Source organism: Oryx dammah, unplaced genomic scaffold, assembly GCF_014754425.2.
Source record: "Oryx dammah isolate SB20612 unplaced genomic scaffold, SCBI_Odam_1.1 HiC_scaffold_6, whole genome shotgun sequence".
NCBI classification, from domain to species: Eukaryota; Metazoa; Chordata; class Mammalia; order Artiodactyla; family Bovidae; genus Oryx; species Oryx dammah.
The window spans coordinates 37,413,627-37,432,617 of record NW_024070190.1 but is presented as its reverse complement, the minus strand read 5'-3'; the positions used below and the strand labels follow the sequence as shown (position 1 = coordinate 37,432,617).

At 36.9% G+C, this 18,991-nt stretch overlaps 1 protein-coding gene across 2 annotated transcripts in view; it reads right to left on the bottom strand.

Moving 5' to 3' along the window:
- Positions 1-1,854: 1,854 nt before the first annotated feature.
- Positions 1,855-18,991, bottom strand: part of CTNNA3 (catenin alpha 3) — a 1,846,273-nt gene continuing 1,829,136 nt past the window's right edge. For both annotated transcript variants that reach the window (XM_040242231.1, XM_040242230.1), the window contains exon 18: positions 1,855-10,522. In XM_040242231.1, the coding sequence (XP_040098165.1) occupies positions 10,235-10,522 (288 nt within the window). In that variant the 3' untranslated portion in view covers positions 1,855-10,234. The remainder of the gene's footprint in view (positions 10,523-18,991) is intronic.

The window sequence follows — 18,991 nt, the reverse complement described above, 5'->3', positions numbered from 1 at the left end:
CATTCATGAGTTTCTCATTCTTTACCAAAATATCAGCTCAGCTACTCCTATGATAATCACCATGCTAGTGTAGGAGAAACAGAAATGAGCACAACATTATCGTCGCTCTCAAGAGTAGGGCGTATAACAGAGCTAAAGAGTGCAAACATTTCTCTGGTACTGGGGCCTAGTACACCATGTACATCTTCCTCTTCCAAATTTAGCCCTCAGAGCAATAAACCTCAGAGCAACTGCTGCCTGAGAGATGGGCCTGGTGAATAGAGGATGCTGGGATGCTATAAGCCTTTAACAGAAGGATGGAGACATTCCAGAATCCAGCTGTGGATTTGCAGTGCTCTCGCAGAACCTTCCTCTGAAGTCAAATAAAAAGAAACAATAACAACAACCCCATCGGTTCTCCATCCACACCTATGCTGAATCAGTGCCCACAGAGAGCACCCCACCCAGTGAGGGGTTTAGGTCTGTGTTCCGGAGACTGCTCACTTGTGGCCCTTGGAGTTTGTTCTTTCTGTGTTACAAAGGCTGACAATGTAGACTTAATCAGCACACCTAACATTCTGTCACCACCACCAACTAGAAGGGATAATGAGAAGACAGGAAAGCAGCAGCGGGAGGATTTCTTTCATCTGTGGCACTCAGAATGGTAGATTCTTGCTTCCAGGGTCCTGGGGATGAAGGGCAACCTGCTATACACCTGGGTGTGATCCACTCTCCCTCTACCATCACTCTGGGCTTTGAACATTCCCCATTGATTCTATAAGAACTCCTTTTTCTGGGCCCACATCTCATGAATCACTTCCTTTCCTAAAACAGGAGACTGAGACACTATAGGGAGCCTGTTACTTGACAACAAGGTACAGCAGCTCTTCCCTTACCAGCCACAGGATATTGGACATGTGGTGTCTGGAAGTTACATCTGTGAGTTACTGCTCCTGGATGGAATGCTTAATGGTGTTGCCCAGGAAATGTCAGGGCATCAGCTCAGCCTCCAGGCAGAAACAGACTCTTCTTGCCAAGAGTGCTTTTAGTACCACTTCCACCCCCAGAGCCAGCATGACAACAGATCAAGGTGGAGAGAGTGCTTCTGCCGTAGCAAATCTGGGCTCTTGGGGAAGAGTGGCACAGAGAGACTGACATGGGAAGACAATCCCACACAGCATTTCATTAAAAGGAGGTGGCCGGCAGTTAGCAGAACTGAGTGAGGGGAGGCATGGTTTTTCATAGGAATTAAGTGATAGAAGACTTTAAATTTCAGACAGTGTTTTAAGAAGGTACAGAAGCAACTGAGATCTACCAAGAAGCACCTAAAGCAGTGAAAGTCGTGAAGGGACAAAATCATATCCCACAATAGACAACAACAGTATGTAAATGCTGGAAGAGGATCCAGAGACTCTTGCCATGGGATTCACACTGAAGAGAGATTATCACCAGCATAGAGGTGAGGAAGCTAAGATGGATATTCCAGATCTATTAATATTCAGATGCAGAAGTGTTGCTAGAGACAATCGTATTCCATAGAAGTATGTATTCAGACAGACTCAGAAAAACTGGTTCTTTCCATCAAGTCCTAAATTTAGAAAAGTTTCTCAGCTACATATACATTCATTATTCAAGTCAAAGGCCTAATGTCCATAGTGAAAGTGAAGTCGCTCAGTCGTGTCTGACTCTTTGCAACCCCATGGCCTGTAGCTTACCAGGCTTCTCGGTCCATGGGATTTTCCAGGCAAGAATACTGGAGTGGATTACCATTTCCTTCTCCAGGAGATCTTCCCGACCCAGGTATTGAACCTGGGTCTCCCGCATTGTAGGCAGACGCTTTCCCGTCTGAGCCAGACACACACACACACACAAAAGTGCCATTTAAACCAAAAGTTTAATTCTACTACATATTGTCTACATCACTTGTGTTCAACTGGTAGTTTGTAATAGAAACCCTCCCAAATTGTAGTCTATGTAACTGAAGGAGAGTAGGAATGAAGGTCATACCTTGACTACTGGTTAGATTACTCAGCAGTTTTGTCCCACTCATGACATATATCACCAAAGACAATGCCAAATGCATAAACAATACTTTTCATTTTTATTGCTTTAACATATGTAGTTCCAGTTAAGCAAATTATTAATAAACTACACTGACATGAGTTAAATAATGTTCCAAATAATACTGCATAATTTCAAAACAAACCCAGTGTTACATGTGTGAAATAATTGAAATGCAATGAAAAAAATTAGTTTGATTCAGTTAAGCACAAAAGACATGCAGAATCTCAAACAAGGAATATTTGGGCTTCTATGTCAATGTCATGAGGGTATTAAAGAGCTTTATCTGTTCCTGGATAAATAATCCATTTTTATTGACTAATGAAACTGACCTCAAAGATAAATAATGACCTGAAAGCTCCACAAACACTTTTGCCAAAGTTTACCCATGGCCAAACCATAAAACTTCTCCAAGTTGGCTGTTACTATAGTGGATGGTTCACTCAGCGTCATTCTGCCTTCTGCAGAGCAGAGTGAGGTATGGAAGCAAAGTAGTTTGAAACCCCTCAAATGCCATTAAAGTTTAGTTCTCAAGATATTGCTATGATAAAGATGACTATTATCAACTCCTTGCTTTTATTTCATCTCAGAGTGTCTTAATTTAAATCTGCCTTCATCCTGACTTACCATGTGAACATTACCTTCAGAAATGTCACTATGTTTAAACCATCACATTTGTTGTCTATAAAAGCACATACAGTAAAGTAAGTGACTGTTTTTGTCATTGTGTTTGTCTTATTCTTGCCAGGTTGCTATGGAACTAAAAATAAAATAAAAATGGAAAGCAGAGGCATCTGGAAATCTTTCACTGGAAGTTTTAATTTCTACTTAATCACCCAACAACTTGCCCAAGAAAATCTTGCTTTAGAGTCCCAACTATTAAGTACTAAATTGGGCATAGCATATGTCTACTTCTGTTTTCAGGGATGTGTTATTCATGGACATCAAAGAAAAATCTTTATGCTGTCATTCAAATCCAATGAAATTTTCTTTGGAGGAATTTTACTGCACAAGGTCAGCTTTCAAAATCAGAAGCATAGCTTAACCCTCAAAGGCAATTGCTGAAATTCTCATATTTATATCTCATTGTATACTAGCAGACAAGAATAGAGGGCTATAATGGTATAAGATTTAGCAAGCAATGGAATACTATCTCTATAATATTTTCAAAATTAATTTTATGTTTAACGCCTCAAGAAGACAAGTTCTCATTAACTGAGAGCATGAACTAAATGCCTAGACATTCCCCTTTTGCTTCATGAATAAACATTCCAATCCAAATTTGATGTTAGAAACCCAGACCAAAGAAACTTGTCATTCGCAGCTAGACTATCAGTGAATATCACAGACAGCTTCAGATAATTCATGAAAATTGGAAACTGCTGTGACATGTTGAGGACTGGCCTGCTGCTGCTAAGTCCCTTCAGTCGTGTCTGACTCTGTGCGACCCCATAGACGACAGCCCACCAGGCTCCCCCATCCCTGGGATTCTCCAGGCAAGAACACTGGAGTGGGTTGCCATTTCCTCCTCCAATGCAGGAAAGTGAAAAGTGAAAGTGAAGTCGCTCAGTCGTGTCCGACCCTCAGCGATCCCATGGACTGCAGTCTTCCAGGCTCCTCTGCCCATGGGATTTTCAAGGCAAGAGTACTGGAGTGGGGTGGGCAAGTCCTACTCTGGAGGACTGGCCTAGGACTGCATAATACATGGCTGTCTGAATAGAAAAAAATACATATAACTTCAGGTTTTGAACTATTGATGTAATTATTAAAAGGGGGCTTTAAAATGTTTAGAGATGCTACATATTTTAAGACCAAATACTCAGAACAAACAAATAAGCATTCTTCTTGAAGATGCAAAGGAAAGAAAACTTTCGAATTAAAAAAATATCTCATTTGGAATGAAAACAGAGGACATGAGCAGAATTAGTATTCTGCTAGTACCATTTAGATAGCTGCTGTAATATATGTCCTGCATTGAAGAGATGTTTAGAGATGGTTGTTAGAAATCTGAGCCTCTTTTAAAAGAACTTCCTTCTGGAGCTTCCCTTTATAACAGTTGGGAACAGGCACCATCATTCTGAGGCACCAGGTACTCAAAAGTGAAGACACCAAACAAATACATTCACACTTAAAGGAATCATTTCTGACTCCACTTTAAGAAAGACCAGGAAGTCAACTACCCCAGGCCTGAGAAGGAGAGGTATAGCAAGCAACAGGGGCAAGAGGGAGAGCCTAGCCTTCAACTGTCTCTAGGAAGAAGGATCATGTAAAGTTAAAGAATTGAATTTGCTTACAGTCAGGTACATATTGAATTCATTTTGTTACCTCTATAAAGAAGGAAACTTACATTTCCTATGGTTCAGTCAGTTTAGAATTCAAGGAAATTTTACCTTATTTCAGTAATCCTTGGACAGTCCTCCCATGGGATCCATAACTTTAAACACATAAATACATATTAGCAGTAAAAAAGGAACGAAATGGTGTCTACAAAGATTTGTTACCAATTGATGCTAAAGATGGGTTTTAAACATACATCTCCATGGAAGATTTCACTTCTATGGAAGGTAATTTGGTGTTTTCATTTGATTTCAGATCACATAGATGAGATATTCATTCCTTATATACCTGATTGTCTTTGTTGAGTTATTAGAGGTGATAATATTCAGTTAATTACTTATATACCTATCAATGATGTGGGGGTGTATGTATGTATGTATGTGTGTGTGTGTGTGTGCACAAAGTTTTGATCCCTTTGTTCTTACATAGGAACTCAGCCAGCATTTGAAATGTGTATCTTGTTTTCACCTGAAAAATCCCATCTCATTTTCGAGGAAATCTGCTGTGATGGCTAAAAGTTCAGACTCTACATTGCAAACAAATTTTAAAGCCAATGAGTTTTGTAGCAAGATCCATATCCTTACTTTCTTTATCCAAGGAATAGAACTGATAATGTTTATCACATAGGGTTATTTAAAAAAATTAAGTAAGGTAATAGCATTTACCACAGACTTAGCCCGTGGCAAGAATCACTGTTTTGTTATCTGATGTATCCTAAGAACCTAGGGCAGTGTTTGGAACATCAACATTGCTAACAAAGATTTGTTAAATATATAATATCTTGATTCACTCTGATACTGGTAAGAATTTCACCCATCATCAGCCTAGAAAATTGTCTGGATTTCTGCTTCTCATCTTGCAAACAATATCACTAAATGATCCTCAAAAGTTACACAATGTGTCCTCCTGCCCCGACATGACTTCATTCCAAACCGCCAAAGACAAGTGCCCGTCTTATCCTTAAAATCTTCCTCAAGAGGAGGTTGCCAAATCTTCACAGAACTTTTCCTCTCTCTGGTATAAAAGTTCACTGCTTCAGCAACTACCTTTCTTATTCCCTTCTCCACCTCTGTCATTTACCTACTTTCTTTTAACTGCTCTGTACTTACTGATTTTTTTTCTCCAACTTGTTCATTTTGAAGGTCAGTCCTTGGGTTTTGTTCTCATAAACCAGTGGGAGTTTTGGGTTCCTAGAAGCCAAACCTATAGCCATGAACATCTCATCCCACAAGCTACATAAAGGCCAGATCAAACCATCTATCATCTGAAGGTAAGATTGGGTTCCCTCTAGAAGTGGTTCTCTCAATTAGTATTATCTTCTTTAACAATGTTCAATAATAGGTGGGGGAAAAATTTACATGGATAATGATGAACATTATACATGCTTTAATTCACATGTATAATGATGAACATTATACATGCTTTAATAGAAAATGTTTCTTGTTCATGTAAATTAGTTAAAATGGCAAAAAATACATTTAAAATTTTAATTCTTCTCTCTCATTTTTAGATATCTAGGATAGATATCTAAAATTTTAGATATCAAGGATAACACCTTGATTAGGACATCTTTAGTTGCTTAAACCTGGTTTTAACAACATCCATATTTTTCTATTCTAATAGACCCAAAGAACCAAAATGAAACTTTAAACTACTTTGTGTGTAGACTTTTCTTTCATTAGGCCTGACTTGTTTATTTGGTAAACAATGCAAAATACTACTAATAAAGATATTCTAATGATATGGGAAGGGGGTTATGAAAAAAATGCTATAGGGTTTTTGTCTGAGTAAGTGTTGCTTTCTGGCATGTGATATATAAATGAAAAATTATATATAAATACACATTTTCCAGGTTGCACATTTTTGTCAACTTAAAAAGAATTATTAAAATAATATTCAAGTTATTTTCTTTTAACTAGATTCCCCTAAATTTTCTGACCAAGTCAAATAAAAATATTTCTGACCTTCCAAACAGAAAAATGGTTGTTTGCTACCTAAGTATGCAATAGACAGACAATCTTAACAAAAGGCAGGCTGACAAAAGTAAGTGTGGATTTCATTCAATTTCATATTCTGGTGCTTGCTTTGCTGACCTAGAAAATTACAGTGACAGTGAAACAGTTCTGCAGTGAGTTCACTAGAGAAAGCTAAATATGACCAGGAAAAGTCTCCATCTCATTCTACTCATTCTACCACTATAAAAAGTATGTATCCATGGGAACCACAATCCCTAGCAGGGAAGTGTGGATTTGACACCAAAAAAGGTAAGAATGTTTTTTGGAATAGGAAAAAAAAAAAAAAGGATAATGCCATTGGGATTTTAAGCTAAGAATTTTAACTAGAATGCTATTAATCAATTGATATATATGGGATGGACTCCTAAAAGGTGATGAGAGATTTTTGGTGCACGGACTAAGAGGAAAGCACATTATTTGGGAGTAATTGACTGGGATGAGCATGCCTGACTGTCATTCTGGTAGCAAACTGTTAGCAGTTAATAGGAAGCTACAAGTTCAAGGATGATGAGATGCAAAGACCACCCTTAAAGTAAAGGTGTAGGAAGCCATTGGAAATACCTCTACTGTTAGATGTTAGTCTTTTCAGCTGCTCATTAAAATTTGAGAAGCACTAATTATTAGATTTGAGGCCCAAATTGGGTACTTAACTGTGTGTTCCCAATTTTGTCTTGTTTTAATGTGACTTGAAAACTGACCTCCTTTGAAGCTGTTAAGTGCGCAACAATGTCAGCCTGATGAAGCAGACCTTTCTGTTTTAGTCGTGGGGGTACTTACCCTTCTTACAGAAGGAATTTTATGGGGGAACATATATGTTAACATTGATAAATTAAGAGATTTGCAAAGAGCAGAGGCAATTTTAAGAATATTGCATCTAATATATTCAGTTTTTATTAAAGTCATAAGACAACTACAAAGGGAATAATTTAAAAATTTCCTTAGAAATTTAGTGTTTGAATTTTTTCCAGACTCATTTATTGAGTCCATTAGAAAGTAAGAAATATTTTAATTTATTAATTTCCATTGTGATAAGCATACTGGAAAGATTTATATTTGTCATCTTTCCAATTTGATGAAAACCTTCCAGTTTTTCAACTAAAAATTCTTTAGTAGATTATGATTTCAAAGACCTTTGCTACCTTCTGATTTCAGTTCAATGTTTGCCAGTGATGCTAGTGGCTAACCAGGTTGGAACTGTCATTCTAGGTGATATATACCCTCTCCTCTCTCTCAAAAGATTTTTTTCCTACATAAATTGATTTCACTAAAGGAAAAAGGTGAGTTTTGATTAGCAAGATAAAGCAAAGGTATCATTAGAAGAAGCACAAATCTCTGTGATGTGATTTAAAAAGGTGCATAGATGGGCAATCACCATCATTAGGAAATTTCGGTCATTCCCCTACAGAAGAAGAGCTCAGTTATAAATATATACACCATCTTCATACATACTGATTAGATTCATTTAACTATGTTTTATAATGTGAGGATTTATTATATATTTGCTGCTAATTTTGCTTGTAAGTATTATACTATTAGCAGGCTTGAATTGAATTAGACTGTGAGACACTGCACACTGCAAGAATTGAGTCAGGTGGACAGATGTCTTTCTCAGCTCTGCTTATCTTGTTCTTATTGCATCTTTGATTACTGCAACAGGCATTACTCCTGGGACATTCTCCAAGGTAATTTTTTTTTTTACTATTATTACGTTTTCCTTAATTATAGTTGTTTGCTTTAAGCTAAGCTGGCAACCATCTGTTTTGAAGAGGGGGGACTTTTTCACATCTCATTTTGGGTAAAGAGTCATTTTTTAAAGATAGATACAGAGATTATTTGATAATCATATAATTTCAAGTTGTTTATATTGTTTTGGCATCCAAACTCAAAGCTGTGGAAGGCTGGTGTAGAAGCAGACAGATACTAGATTTTGTAAATGAGACTCATTATTCTTGACTGTATGGCTTAGAAGCTAAGATATACTAGTTTGATAATTTTTAAATAAATTATTTTCTCACTTCTGAGAGAGTATGATAGATGTAACTCTTGTAACGTCCTTGTAGAACAGAAAATGATGGGAACATTTCAACAAAGAAATCCCCTGTTTTGCCCCAATTAGCTAGCTAGTTTTGGAAAACAATTATTTGGATTCTCTGATTCATTTATGCACTGCTTTTTCATTCGGGGAGTAGACTCTGTTCTGAATAATTATTGTGGGCCAGTGCACACTCAGTTTTAACTATGCATACTGTGCATACTTGCCCACAGGGAGAAGTTTATAGCTTTTGCTCTTAGAAAGTGTACTTACTTAGCCCAGGAAACTGAGCATTGTGGAGGAAAAATATAATACATTACAATGAAAAGTTTGCATTTTTCTCATAATTTATAATGAACGATTATAAATTATAATGAACGATTAAATGCATTCCCATTTGCTCAACAGCATACACATCATGCTCTCAACTTTTATACATCCTTGTGTTTCACACATTCTTTTACCCAAACTAGTCCTCCTATCATCAACTGAAGTTGTATGTTTAAGCTTTACCTTGTCAAACTATGATGACATGGTTGTTGAAAAAATCCATTAATGGTGATTTATTACAAAGTGAAGTCATAATTTTGGTATAATTTTGATAGAGTAGAATAGGAAATGCATGTTTGAAATCCTAGGAATGGGAGCTTTATGCATGAAAAAAAGTAAAACTGAAAGTGGACTCCTCCAAAGAGAGATGGGAGTAGAAAGAGAGAAGCATTGCACTAGTCTCTGAAACTGTTATAACGTCCATTATGAACTCAACTAGGAATGAGCAATGATGGTAGTTAAAAGTGACCTGAATGACTTTTATGTAAAAAAATGTTATCAAAATCACTTCAGCTTCTTTAACTCTACTTCATAGTTCAGTGGTACAATTTGCTCATATTTTTTGAGTTATATTTTACTCAATATCAAAAGGTTTCTCAAATTGGTCTTTTCCTGTTAATTATACTTGCAAGCCAATACAAATAAAGTTTTAGAGTCATGCAGAACTCTTTGCACTTCTTGTATCATAACTTACTTGGGGATATAGTTAGATGCCCATATCCCCAATGGAGGATAACTCTTCCTCCATATATTAATATGTATACTGGTGAACCTTCTTAAACCCAAATCTCAATGGGCACAACTGTTGAACACAATGGAACTCTGAAACACACATTTGTGACATGAAAACTCATAAATTTTATAATGTTAATTGTTTCATAAATAATCAAGACAGACACTGAAAATCCAGAAGTAGCTTAACTGTTCATACCTGTTTAGTTTCTGATGGATATTAGCCCAATCAGTTGACAGTAGTTACAAATATCTACAGATTGATTTTTTTTCCCCCTGTTGAAGGAATCACACATCTGCCAGGTTAGATGAGATAAATGATGTATGTGGAGATTAAATTGGAAAGTATTTTTATGAAATCTTTTGTTTGCATTGAAAACCAAGTCAAGAGCTCATGTCAATGTTTTAATTCAAATGGTGAATTTAATCGAAAAGGGTGAGGATACTTAACCTATTATGGATGAACAGGACTCACTTGAGAAATGAATGTAAGATATTCTGTGATGGGAAAGGCTGAATGACACCTGGAGATTTCATTCATTCAATAAGCATATGTTGGCCATACAGAAATGACAATGACAAGATCCCAAATATATGTTGCTCGTGTGGGTTAGGGTTTCAATCTTTTACATTATCTGTGGGTTAAATTCTAAGTTAGTGAACTCACAGAACTAATCAAGTGTAAAAATAAAGGAGTGTGTGTTTAGCCAGGACTTTGTAATATACACACTAGAGTAGAACAGTGGTTTCAGTAGACTTGTCTTCCTCTGAATTCACTCATGACTTGCACTGGGTGGACTTTTTTCTTTGCTGAGCTTCGTCTGACAGCTGCATAAGTTTCCTCTGGTTTCTCTCTTTTAATCAAGGGCTTTTTTGCAGGAGCCTTCATTCTCCACATCACAACTGGGTGCCGGGGCCCAGTGGGACTCTGAATTCGGATGATCTTGGTTGAGGCAATGTAAGACATTTTCACTGTTTGCACTACAGCATTCATTAAATTTTTGGCTGCTTGGATCAGGGAGGTGACACTGTCCAACTGTAGGGAGGGAAATAAAAGCTATTACTTGAGAACATAATCAGGAATTTAAAGAGATTTAATGTTACAGAAAGTGAAATGTGCAACACTTGTTTTTACCCCAGAAATGAGTTATTTTATCTTAGAAATGAATGAGTTAATTCACATTTTATGTATCTATGTAAATTATCACATCAATCTATGTTAATCATTTAGTTATTCATCTGATGCATAAATAGATCCATATTCTATTTTCTAAGATGATATCTTAGGTTAATTTTTTTTCTTGGTTTTCAGTGAACTCTATTCTATAGCTTCTATATCATATCACAAGGACCAGATGGTTACAGCTTTCTTTGTAATGGACCTTCATATTTCCAAGGTTAATGTTGACCCCTTGTATAACAGATGACTACCTACAATAAAAGCTCTATCATGCAAAAGTACTTAGTAAGAACAACTAAGAAGTCTTAGGGAATTCATAGTCTAAGATAAATAATATATACATATACATACATGCATGTAAACCACTAATTTTCATGAATATTTCACAAATAATTCCACCTAAAAGAGTCTTTTAAACACAGAATGATTAACCTATCGTGCAGAGTATTAAAATAGATAAAACTAAGGCCTTACAGTCAAATCTGGTTTAAATTCCAGGACTGCCATTTAATAATATAAATTAATCATTTAACTATCTTCATTCTAGTTTTCTCAGATATTAAATAGGAAAGGAATGTTTATTAAAGTCAAAATAACATAGATAAATAACCTTATAGAGTGATTGTCAGTTAGTAAATATTTCCTTTGTTTCTTGTGAAGGTTGAGAAAATTGCTTAATCTCATACTAATGAAATTTCTAAAAGAAACCTTTCCCACATAACTTTATTTTGTAACTGTTTTGTTTTCTGGGTTGTTCACAAAAACAGTCTCTGGACAAAACGAGGTGATATTCCTAGAATCTTGGAAAATACTTTAGGGCTAGCCAAGCTGGCTCATTTTTATATAACTAGTGCTTCCTCCATTGCTTTAGTTTGGCAGATTGTCACCCACAGCCAATTCACACAGGAAGATGTGCCTCTGCTGTCACCTCTCTGTGATGTGTTCTGTCAGGGTTGAGGCTTAAACACTGGCTCTGCAGATACCGAGATCCATCAGCAGCTGCCTGGCCTAAGTACTCTACCTTTGCGGTTCAGGGAGTCTCATCTCACATACAGAATAAATGAGTGAAGGAAAGTAGTAAGCTGAGGTTATGTGCCTGGGGCAGTGGTCTAGCTGGCTGCTTTCCTGGGAGAAAATTTAATTAGCTCCATTATATGCCCAGTCTGAAATCCTTGAAAAGGTAACACCAAACAATATGTAATTTGAGAGGCAGTGATACTTGGAAATTACACTCTAAGTCTTTTTACTTATTGAAACCAGGAATGTAAAATCTGTGCATGTGGCAAGAATGACATTTTCTTTTTTAACGAAAATTAAACAAGATTTCATGAAGCACTCACACTCAGATGCTTTTCTGTATTTCAGAAAACATTTAGAACTTCTGAATCTGTACACAACTTTAAATAAAAAACTAGACTTTGAATAAAATAACACACTTTGTTATTAAGGTTACTCTTTGGACACACTGCAGGCTAAAATCTGTTGTTTAATAATTAGCAATTTTCATCAAAGCCCTCCTGCAGCTAGTTAGATTCTGAAAGTCATTTTCGATCTCACCATAGGAAGAAAAAAGTTTTTCTAAATGACAAATGAACGTGAATAGTAATGAAGATCCTTGGCAATTTTCTCCCTCAAACATGAAACTCTTTGGTTTATTCCAAGGGCTCTGTGCTATCATAAAATCTTCCATAGAAGAAGGTCCTAGTGACCTGCTGTCATTCAAGATTTCACCAGGGGCTCTGGTCTTCCCACCCTAAAACTTAATATTTTCTCCTTTTGACTTTGTAATCTTGTCATGTATAGATTGTATTTATTTTATTTTAATTTTTCCATATGAGTGGGTTTTTTATATTAACCTATTCTTGAAGAATGGTGAAATTAAATTTGTGCCTTAAAATGTGAAAATCAACTTGTCTTCTTCCCTCACTGATTCAGCAAAACTTTGTCTGTACCATTGTGATCTCTTATGCTGGCCTCTGACAATTTCTTTTATTTTAAAATCCTAAATGACTGTAGTAGGATTTCTCCTCCAGCAGACTGAAAAAAACACAGGGCAAATTATCCCCCTAGGAGAGCATAAAGACTAGTTTTGCAGACCGATTAGGACAATTGCTGAAAGAATACTGTTATTTCCTGAGGAAAGCTCATGAGACATTCTATCGGGATTTTTGATGTCCAAGAGCTATGTGCATTAAGATTCCTGCCTTTCTGCTATGAGTCAAATCATAGGGTACACAAGCAAGGGCACAGACCAGCCAAGCACATGGTAGGAAAATTTGTTTGAGACCCAAGGATTGCCTCAGGCATACTCATAGAGAATAATTGTACAACTTCATGTCTGCAAAAGAAAAAAGTATTATAAGCCCTCTTACCAGGCTTACTTTAATGAAAAATCCTCTAAGGGAAGAATTCAAAATAATTCTCTTCATAAAAATAAGGCATATTTGAGTAGGGTAATGCATCACTTTGTGATTTCTGTGTTCAACTTAACAAAATTTTCTGAATTTCACAAATGTACCTGTGCAAATGAGAATGTTATTTTACTTTAAAAGCTTAGTGGAATAAACCAATCAGACTATAAAGCTCAGGTCCAAAAATTTTCTACCATTACAAATAACTTTCATCAACTGTAAAGACTTCTAGGCAAATGTAACCTGAAATATGTGCCATAAAAGGAACTATTTTTCCTAATATCTGGTAACACTCTTCTCTGATCTAGATGAAGTGTTTTTGATCAAGGTGTCAACTGAGAAACCAAACAGCTTCTAAGGCCCTCAAACCTCCTACTGTTATATGTAAGTATTTGCATGCAAGTACATATAAATAGGTTCCTGTTGCCTTCTTTCCATAAAAGTGAATGAAGTTAAAAAAAATAAGTTATCAAAGAGGAGTTTGACCTACATTAAAAGCTTCTGCTCTATATAAATAGACATACCTATATTCCAACCATAGTAAATAGGAACATAGCCACTCTTCCTATGGTAGTGACTTGTGCTTATTCTTACTACACTGCTCTGGGTTCAAAATAAATGAACTTAATTGATCTATTAATGTCACAATAAGATCCTCAATACTGTCTATGTCCAAAAGTAAACTGGACATAATTCATAAATTGTGCCTTTTTTTTTTTTTTTTTGAGGATATAGTTGAATAAACAGAGGAAAACAACAGAATGGGAAAGACTAGAGATCTCTTCAAGAAAATTAGAGATACCAAGGGAACATTTCATGCAAAGATGGGCTCAATAAAGGACAGAAATGGTATGGACCTAACAGAAACAAGATATTAAGAAGAGGTGGCAAGAATACACAGAAGAACTGTACAAAAAAGATCTTCATGACCAATATAATCATGATGGTGTTCTCACTCACTTTGAGCCAGACATCCTGGAATGTGAAGTCAAGTAGGCCTTAGAAAGCATCACTATGAACAGCTAGCGGAGGTGATGGAATTCCAGTGGAGCTATTTCAAATCCTGAAAGATGATGCTGTGAAAGTGTTGCATTCAATATGCCAGCATTTTTGGAAAACTCAGCAGTAGCCACAGGACTGGAAAAGGTCAGTTTTCATTCCAATCCCAAAGAAAGGCAATGCCAAACTATGCCCAAACTACCTCACAATTGCACTCATCTCACACACTAGTAAATAATGCACAAAATTCTCCAAGCCAGGCTTCAGCAATATGTGAACCATGAACTTCCTGATGTTCAAGCTGGTTTTATAAAAGGCAGAGGAAGCAGAGATCAAATTGCCAGTATCTGCTGGATCATCAAAAAAGCAAGAGAGTTCCAGAAAAACATCTATTTCTGCTTCATTGACTATGCCAAAGCCTTTGACTGTGTGGATCACAATAAACTGTGGAAAATTCTAAGAGAGATGGGAATACCAGACCACCTGACCTGCCTCTTGAGAAACCTATATGCAGGTCAGGAAGCAACAGTTAGAACTGGACATGGGAACAACAGACCTGGTTCCAAATAGGAAAAGAAGTACGTCAAGGCTGTACATTGTCACCCTGCTTATTTAACTTATATGCAGAGTACATCATGAGAAATGCTAGGCTAGAAGAAGCACAAGCTGGAATCAAGATTGCTGGGAGAAATATCAATAACTTCAGATATGTAGATGATACAACCCTTATGGCAGAGTGAAGAGGAACTAAAAAGCCTCTTGATGAAAGTGAAAGAGGAGAGTGAAAAAGTTGGCTTAAGGCTCAACATTCAGAAAACGAAGATCATGGCATCTGGTCCCATCATTTCATGGCAAATAGATAGGGAAAAAAATAGAAACAGTGACATACTTTATTTTTTAGGGCTCCAAAATCACTGCAGATGGTGACTGCAGCCATGAAGTTAAAAGATGCTTACTCCTTGGAAGGAAAGTTATGACGAACCTAGATAGCATATTCAAAAGCAGAGATATTACTTTGCCAACAGAGGTCCATCTAGTCAAGGCTATGGTTTTTCCATTGGTCATGTATGGATGTGAGAGTTGGACTGTGAAGAAAGTTGAGCACCGAAGAATTGATGCTTTTGAACTATGGTGTTGGAGAAGACTCTTGAGAGTCCCTTGGACTGCAAGGAGATCCAATCAGTCCATTCTAAAGGAGATGATCCTGGGTGTTCTTTGGAAGGACTGATGTTGAAGCTGAAACTCCAGTACTTTGGCCACCTCATGTGAAGAGTTGACTCATTGGAAGACTTTGATGCTGGGAGGGATTGGGGGCAGGAGGAAAAGGGGACAACAGAAGATGAGATGGCTGGATGGCATCACCGACTCAATGAACGTGAGTTTGAGTGAACTCCAGGAGTTGGTGATGGACAGGCAGGCCTGGCATGCTGCAATTCATGGGGTTGCAAAGAGTCAGACACAACTGAGTGAACTGAACTGAGTTGAATATGGAGATTATGCCCAGTATCAGCTTTACTAACTGCAAGGATATATTTTGCAAATAATCAAAATTTTGAACATCTAAATAGAGTCCTCAATATTATCATCCTGTAGGAATCTTAATTTTACTGTAATGTCTCTTTTGTGCTTTGTGGCATATACTCCATGAACTCAGGTAAACTACAGTACAATTCTGTCCAGTTTTAAGGATGTTTTGAGACAAAAGGCTTGGTTCAACTTAGAGATGTATCTGCAAGCCTTTGTTGTGGAAAAGGAGTTTAACAACAATATAAGGTATTTTCTTTTTCCTTATAGAAGTGACGAAATTTTTTACAAAACCCAAAGTTAAATAACTATAAATGTAAAGTCCTCCACAATCCATCAGGGTGGAATGTTTGTTGGCAAATCCTTGTTCAAATCTTACTGTAATTGTTGATAGTTAGGAGGAATATCCAAGAAAAATATGCTAGTTCCTCCTTCCTTCAATTGTGTAAGTTCCTCATCGATTTAGTCAGAACAACAGAATGCATTGTATTTCACTGCTCTAACTCCCCACATTTTGGATACAAGGTCTTTATCAGAAATGTGTTTTGCCTGAGGTTTCTAAGCTGCACTCCACCGATGTGGAGCCCATCCCTTGCACCTGGGCTGTCACTTGGGGAAGGCATAGTTAGCTCCCCATCCCTTGTGTGAATTGCCATGGAAACTACTGCTGCTAGAATTCCTGTTGTTGCCTGGAAAAAGTATATTTCCTGTCCTATAAACCTTCTAGGTAAACTGGTGCCAATGGTAGCCTATAAATTCTCATGAGTCTCAATGTTTACCTGAACTTATACACCCCCAGTGGATGTTGCACCTGTACCAAAGCAATCCTTGAAAGGCAAATGTGTGTGGTTTGGCTCCAAGTATAATAACAACCTATAATAATTGCTAATATCTATTGTGTGCTTCCTATGTGTTTGTGCAGGTCTAAATAGTTGACATAAATTAACTCAGTAATCCTATGAAGTAAGTACCATAATTATCTCCATTTTAAAGAAGAGGAAACAAAGGAACTAGAAGGTTTCGTAGCTTTCTCAAGGTGATACAACTATTAAACAAAAGACCTTGAATTTGAGCCAAGGCAACCTTGTTCAAATACCTGGTACTTTTACCTATTATGCAACCCTGGCCCTTAGTAATATGTCACTTGCAATATGTATTTATTTTCAATATTGTATGGTTGAAGAAGCTGTACCATTAATACAATGTATAAAATTTTGAAAAATGCTAATAACTGTTTTTTAGAAAGGTTATAGAAAATTTGCAATTATAGAATTTATAGAATTTTGGTACTAAGAAAAATGAGAGTATCTTACTTGTAAGGTATTTTGTTAGGATGGTGGTTTGATTGTGTTTGTGGTATCATTTTCCAAGCAGCATTTTCTTGAAATACCAAATAGAAATACTAAGTCATCCTCATAAGTTCCAAACAGTTTAAAGACTTTCAATGTAGATCTCAATAAACATATCAATAAGGCAAAGTTAAACCATAAACAAATCATATTATAGCTTCTAGGACATGGAATTATATAACATTCATTTCATATTTAATATGTAAATACAAAACAAACTTTTTTTCTGATTTTCAAAACAAAATTAAATTTGTTTGCCCTGATTTTGAAATAGAAACAGAGATCTGGTCCCTTGATCTTGGGGTTTCTATTTAACCCTTGAAAGTAAAAGTGAAGTCGCTCAGTAGTGTCCGACTCTTTGTGACCCTGTGGACTGTAGCCCACCAGGCTCCTCCGTCCATGAGATTCTCCAGGCAAGAATACTGGAGTGGGTTGCCATTTCTTTCTTAGTTACTTATAAAGTGCTCAATTCAACTATTTGAAATAAAGTCAGCATAGGTAGTATTAAAGAGTATTATGTATATGTGTTGGTAGATAATAAGAGATAGCTTAAACATTTCTTAAAAACAAATGTCAATAGTCTTTCTAACTTATATCTAGTAATGGTAAGTGTATATCACAGGAAATGTTTAAATATGTATTTGTTGGCAAAAATGTTATCTTATAATTCAGTATGCTTTTAGTATCTACCCTGAACTTTTCCTGACAACCTAATTTTATTCTAATACCTGCTTAACACATGTCTCTGAACAGATTTTTAGAAAAATGGCCTGAATTGGAAACATTCTCCATTTTCAGATGCATTCAAAAATGCTAAATAGCCAGACTGGCTTAGGGGAAAATCAAATAAGGGGCTTTGTTAAGACCAGTCAAAGTGGGGTTAAACATCCAAATTGAAATTGTCAAGCTTATAATTAAATTGAGAAGGTGGTGCCTTCTTTGAAGATTAAAAATTATTCCAATGGGCCACTGATTGGATTCATCTTGTAAATGTGTCCTTTACCAATTCTCCATGAGAACCTGACAGCAAAAGAAAACAACTTAAGTTGAAAGGGGAAAATTCAATGTGTGGAATAACTAAAGAAATTTAACACTACTGAGAGGGCCAGACATGAAATCAAATATAACATTTATTCAGTTATAATATGCTCCTGTCAAAAAGCATTTTCAAGTCTGTTTTCTAAAGCATATATTCCACACTAAAAACATGTTACTTTAAAAGGAAATAATCACAACCTAATACCAATTCAGGTGGCTACTTAGAATGCTGATTTAATTATATTTGAAATGGCCTATTATAAACATATGATTGGTGATACTAGTGATTGACTATTCAGCTGTGTGGCACTGGAATAGCAGCTGCATGGTGCTGGAGTGACTGGGAAGAGATACCCCATGTCCAAGGGCAGAGAATCCCCAGCAAGATGGTAGGTGCTGGACCAACAGCTGTGCGGAGCTGGAGTGACTTTGAGGAGATACCCCACATGCAAGGGCAAATAAGAAGCCCCAGCAAGATGGTAGGAGGGGCGAAATGACATTAGAATCAAACCTCATACCCAACAGAGATGCTCAGAGGGCTCAAACATACCTTGGGCACACCAGGACCCAGAGACCCCAGAGAGACTGAGACAGAACTGTGTTTGCGTGTCTCCTGAGTAGGTATGGGTCAGCAGTGGCCTGCTGCAGGCACAGGGGCTGTGGGTGCAGTAGACCTGGATATGGGATAAACCATCTTGGAGGATGTTGCAATTAACCCCACCATAGAACTGCCAGAACTTATACAGAACTGGGGAAACAGACTCTCAGAGGGCACAAACAAAACCTTGTGTGCACCAGGATCCAGGAGAAAGGAGCAGGGACCCCACAAGAGACTGATGCAGACCTACCTGTTGAGTGTCCAGGAGTCTCCAGTGAAGGCATAGGCCAGCGGTAGCCTGCTTGAGGGTTGGGGGTGCTGAGTGTAGCAGTGTGTGAATGGGATCTTCTGAAGAAGTTCACCATTATCTTCATTATATCCACCATAGTTTGGTCTCAGGTCAAAT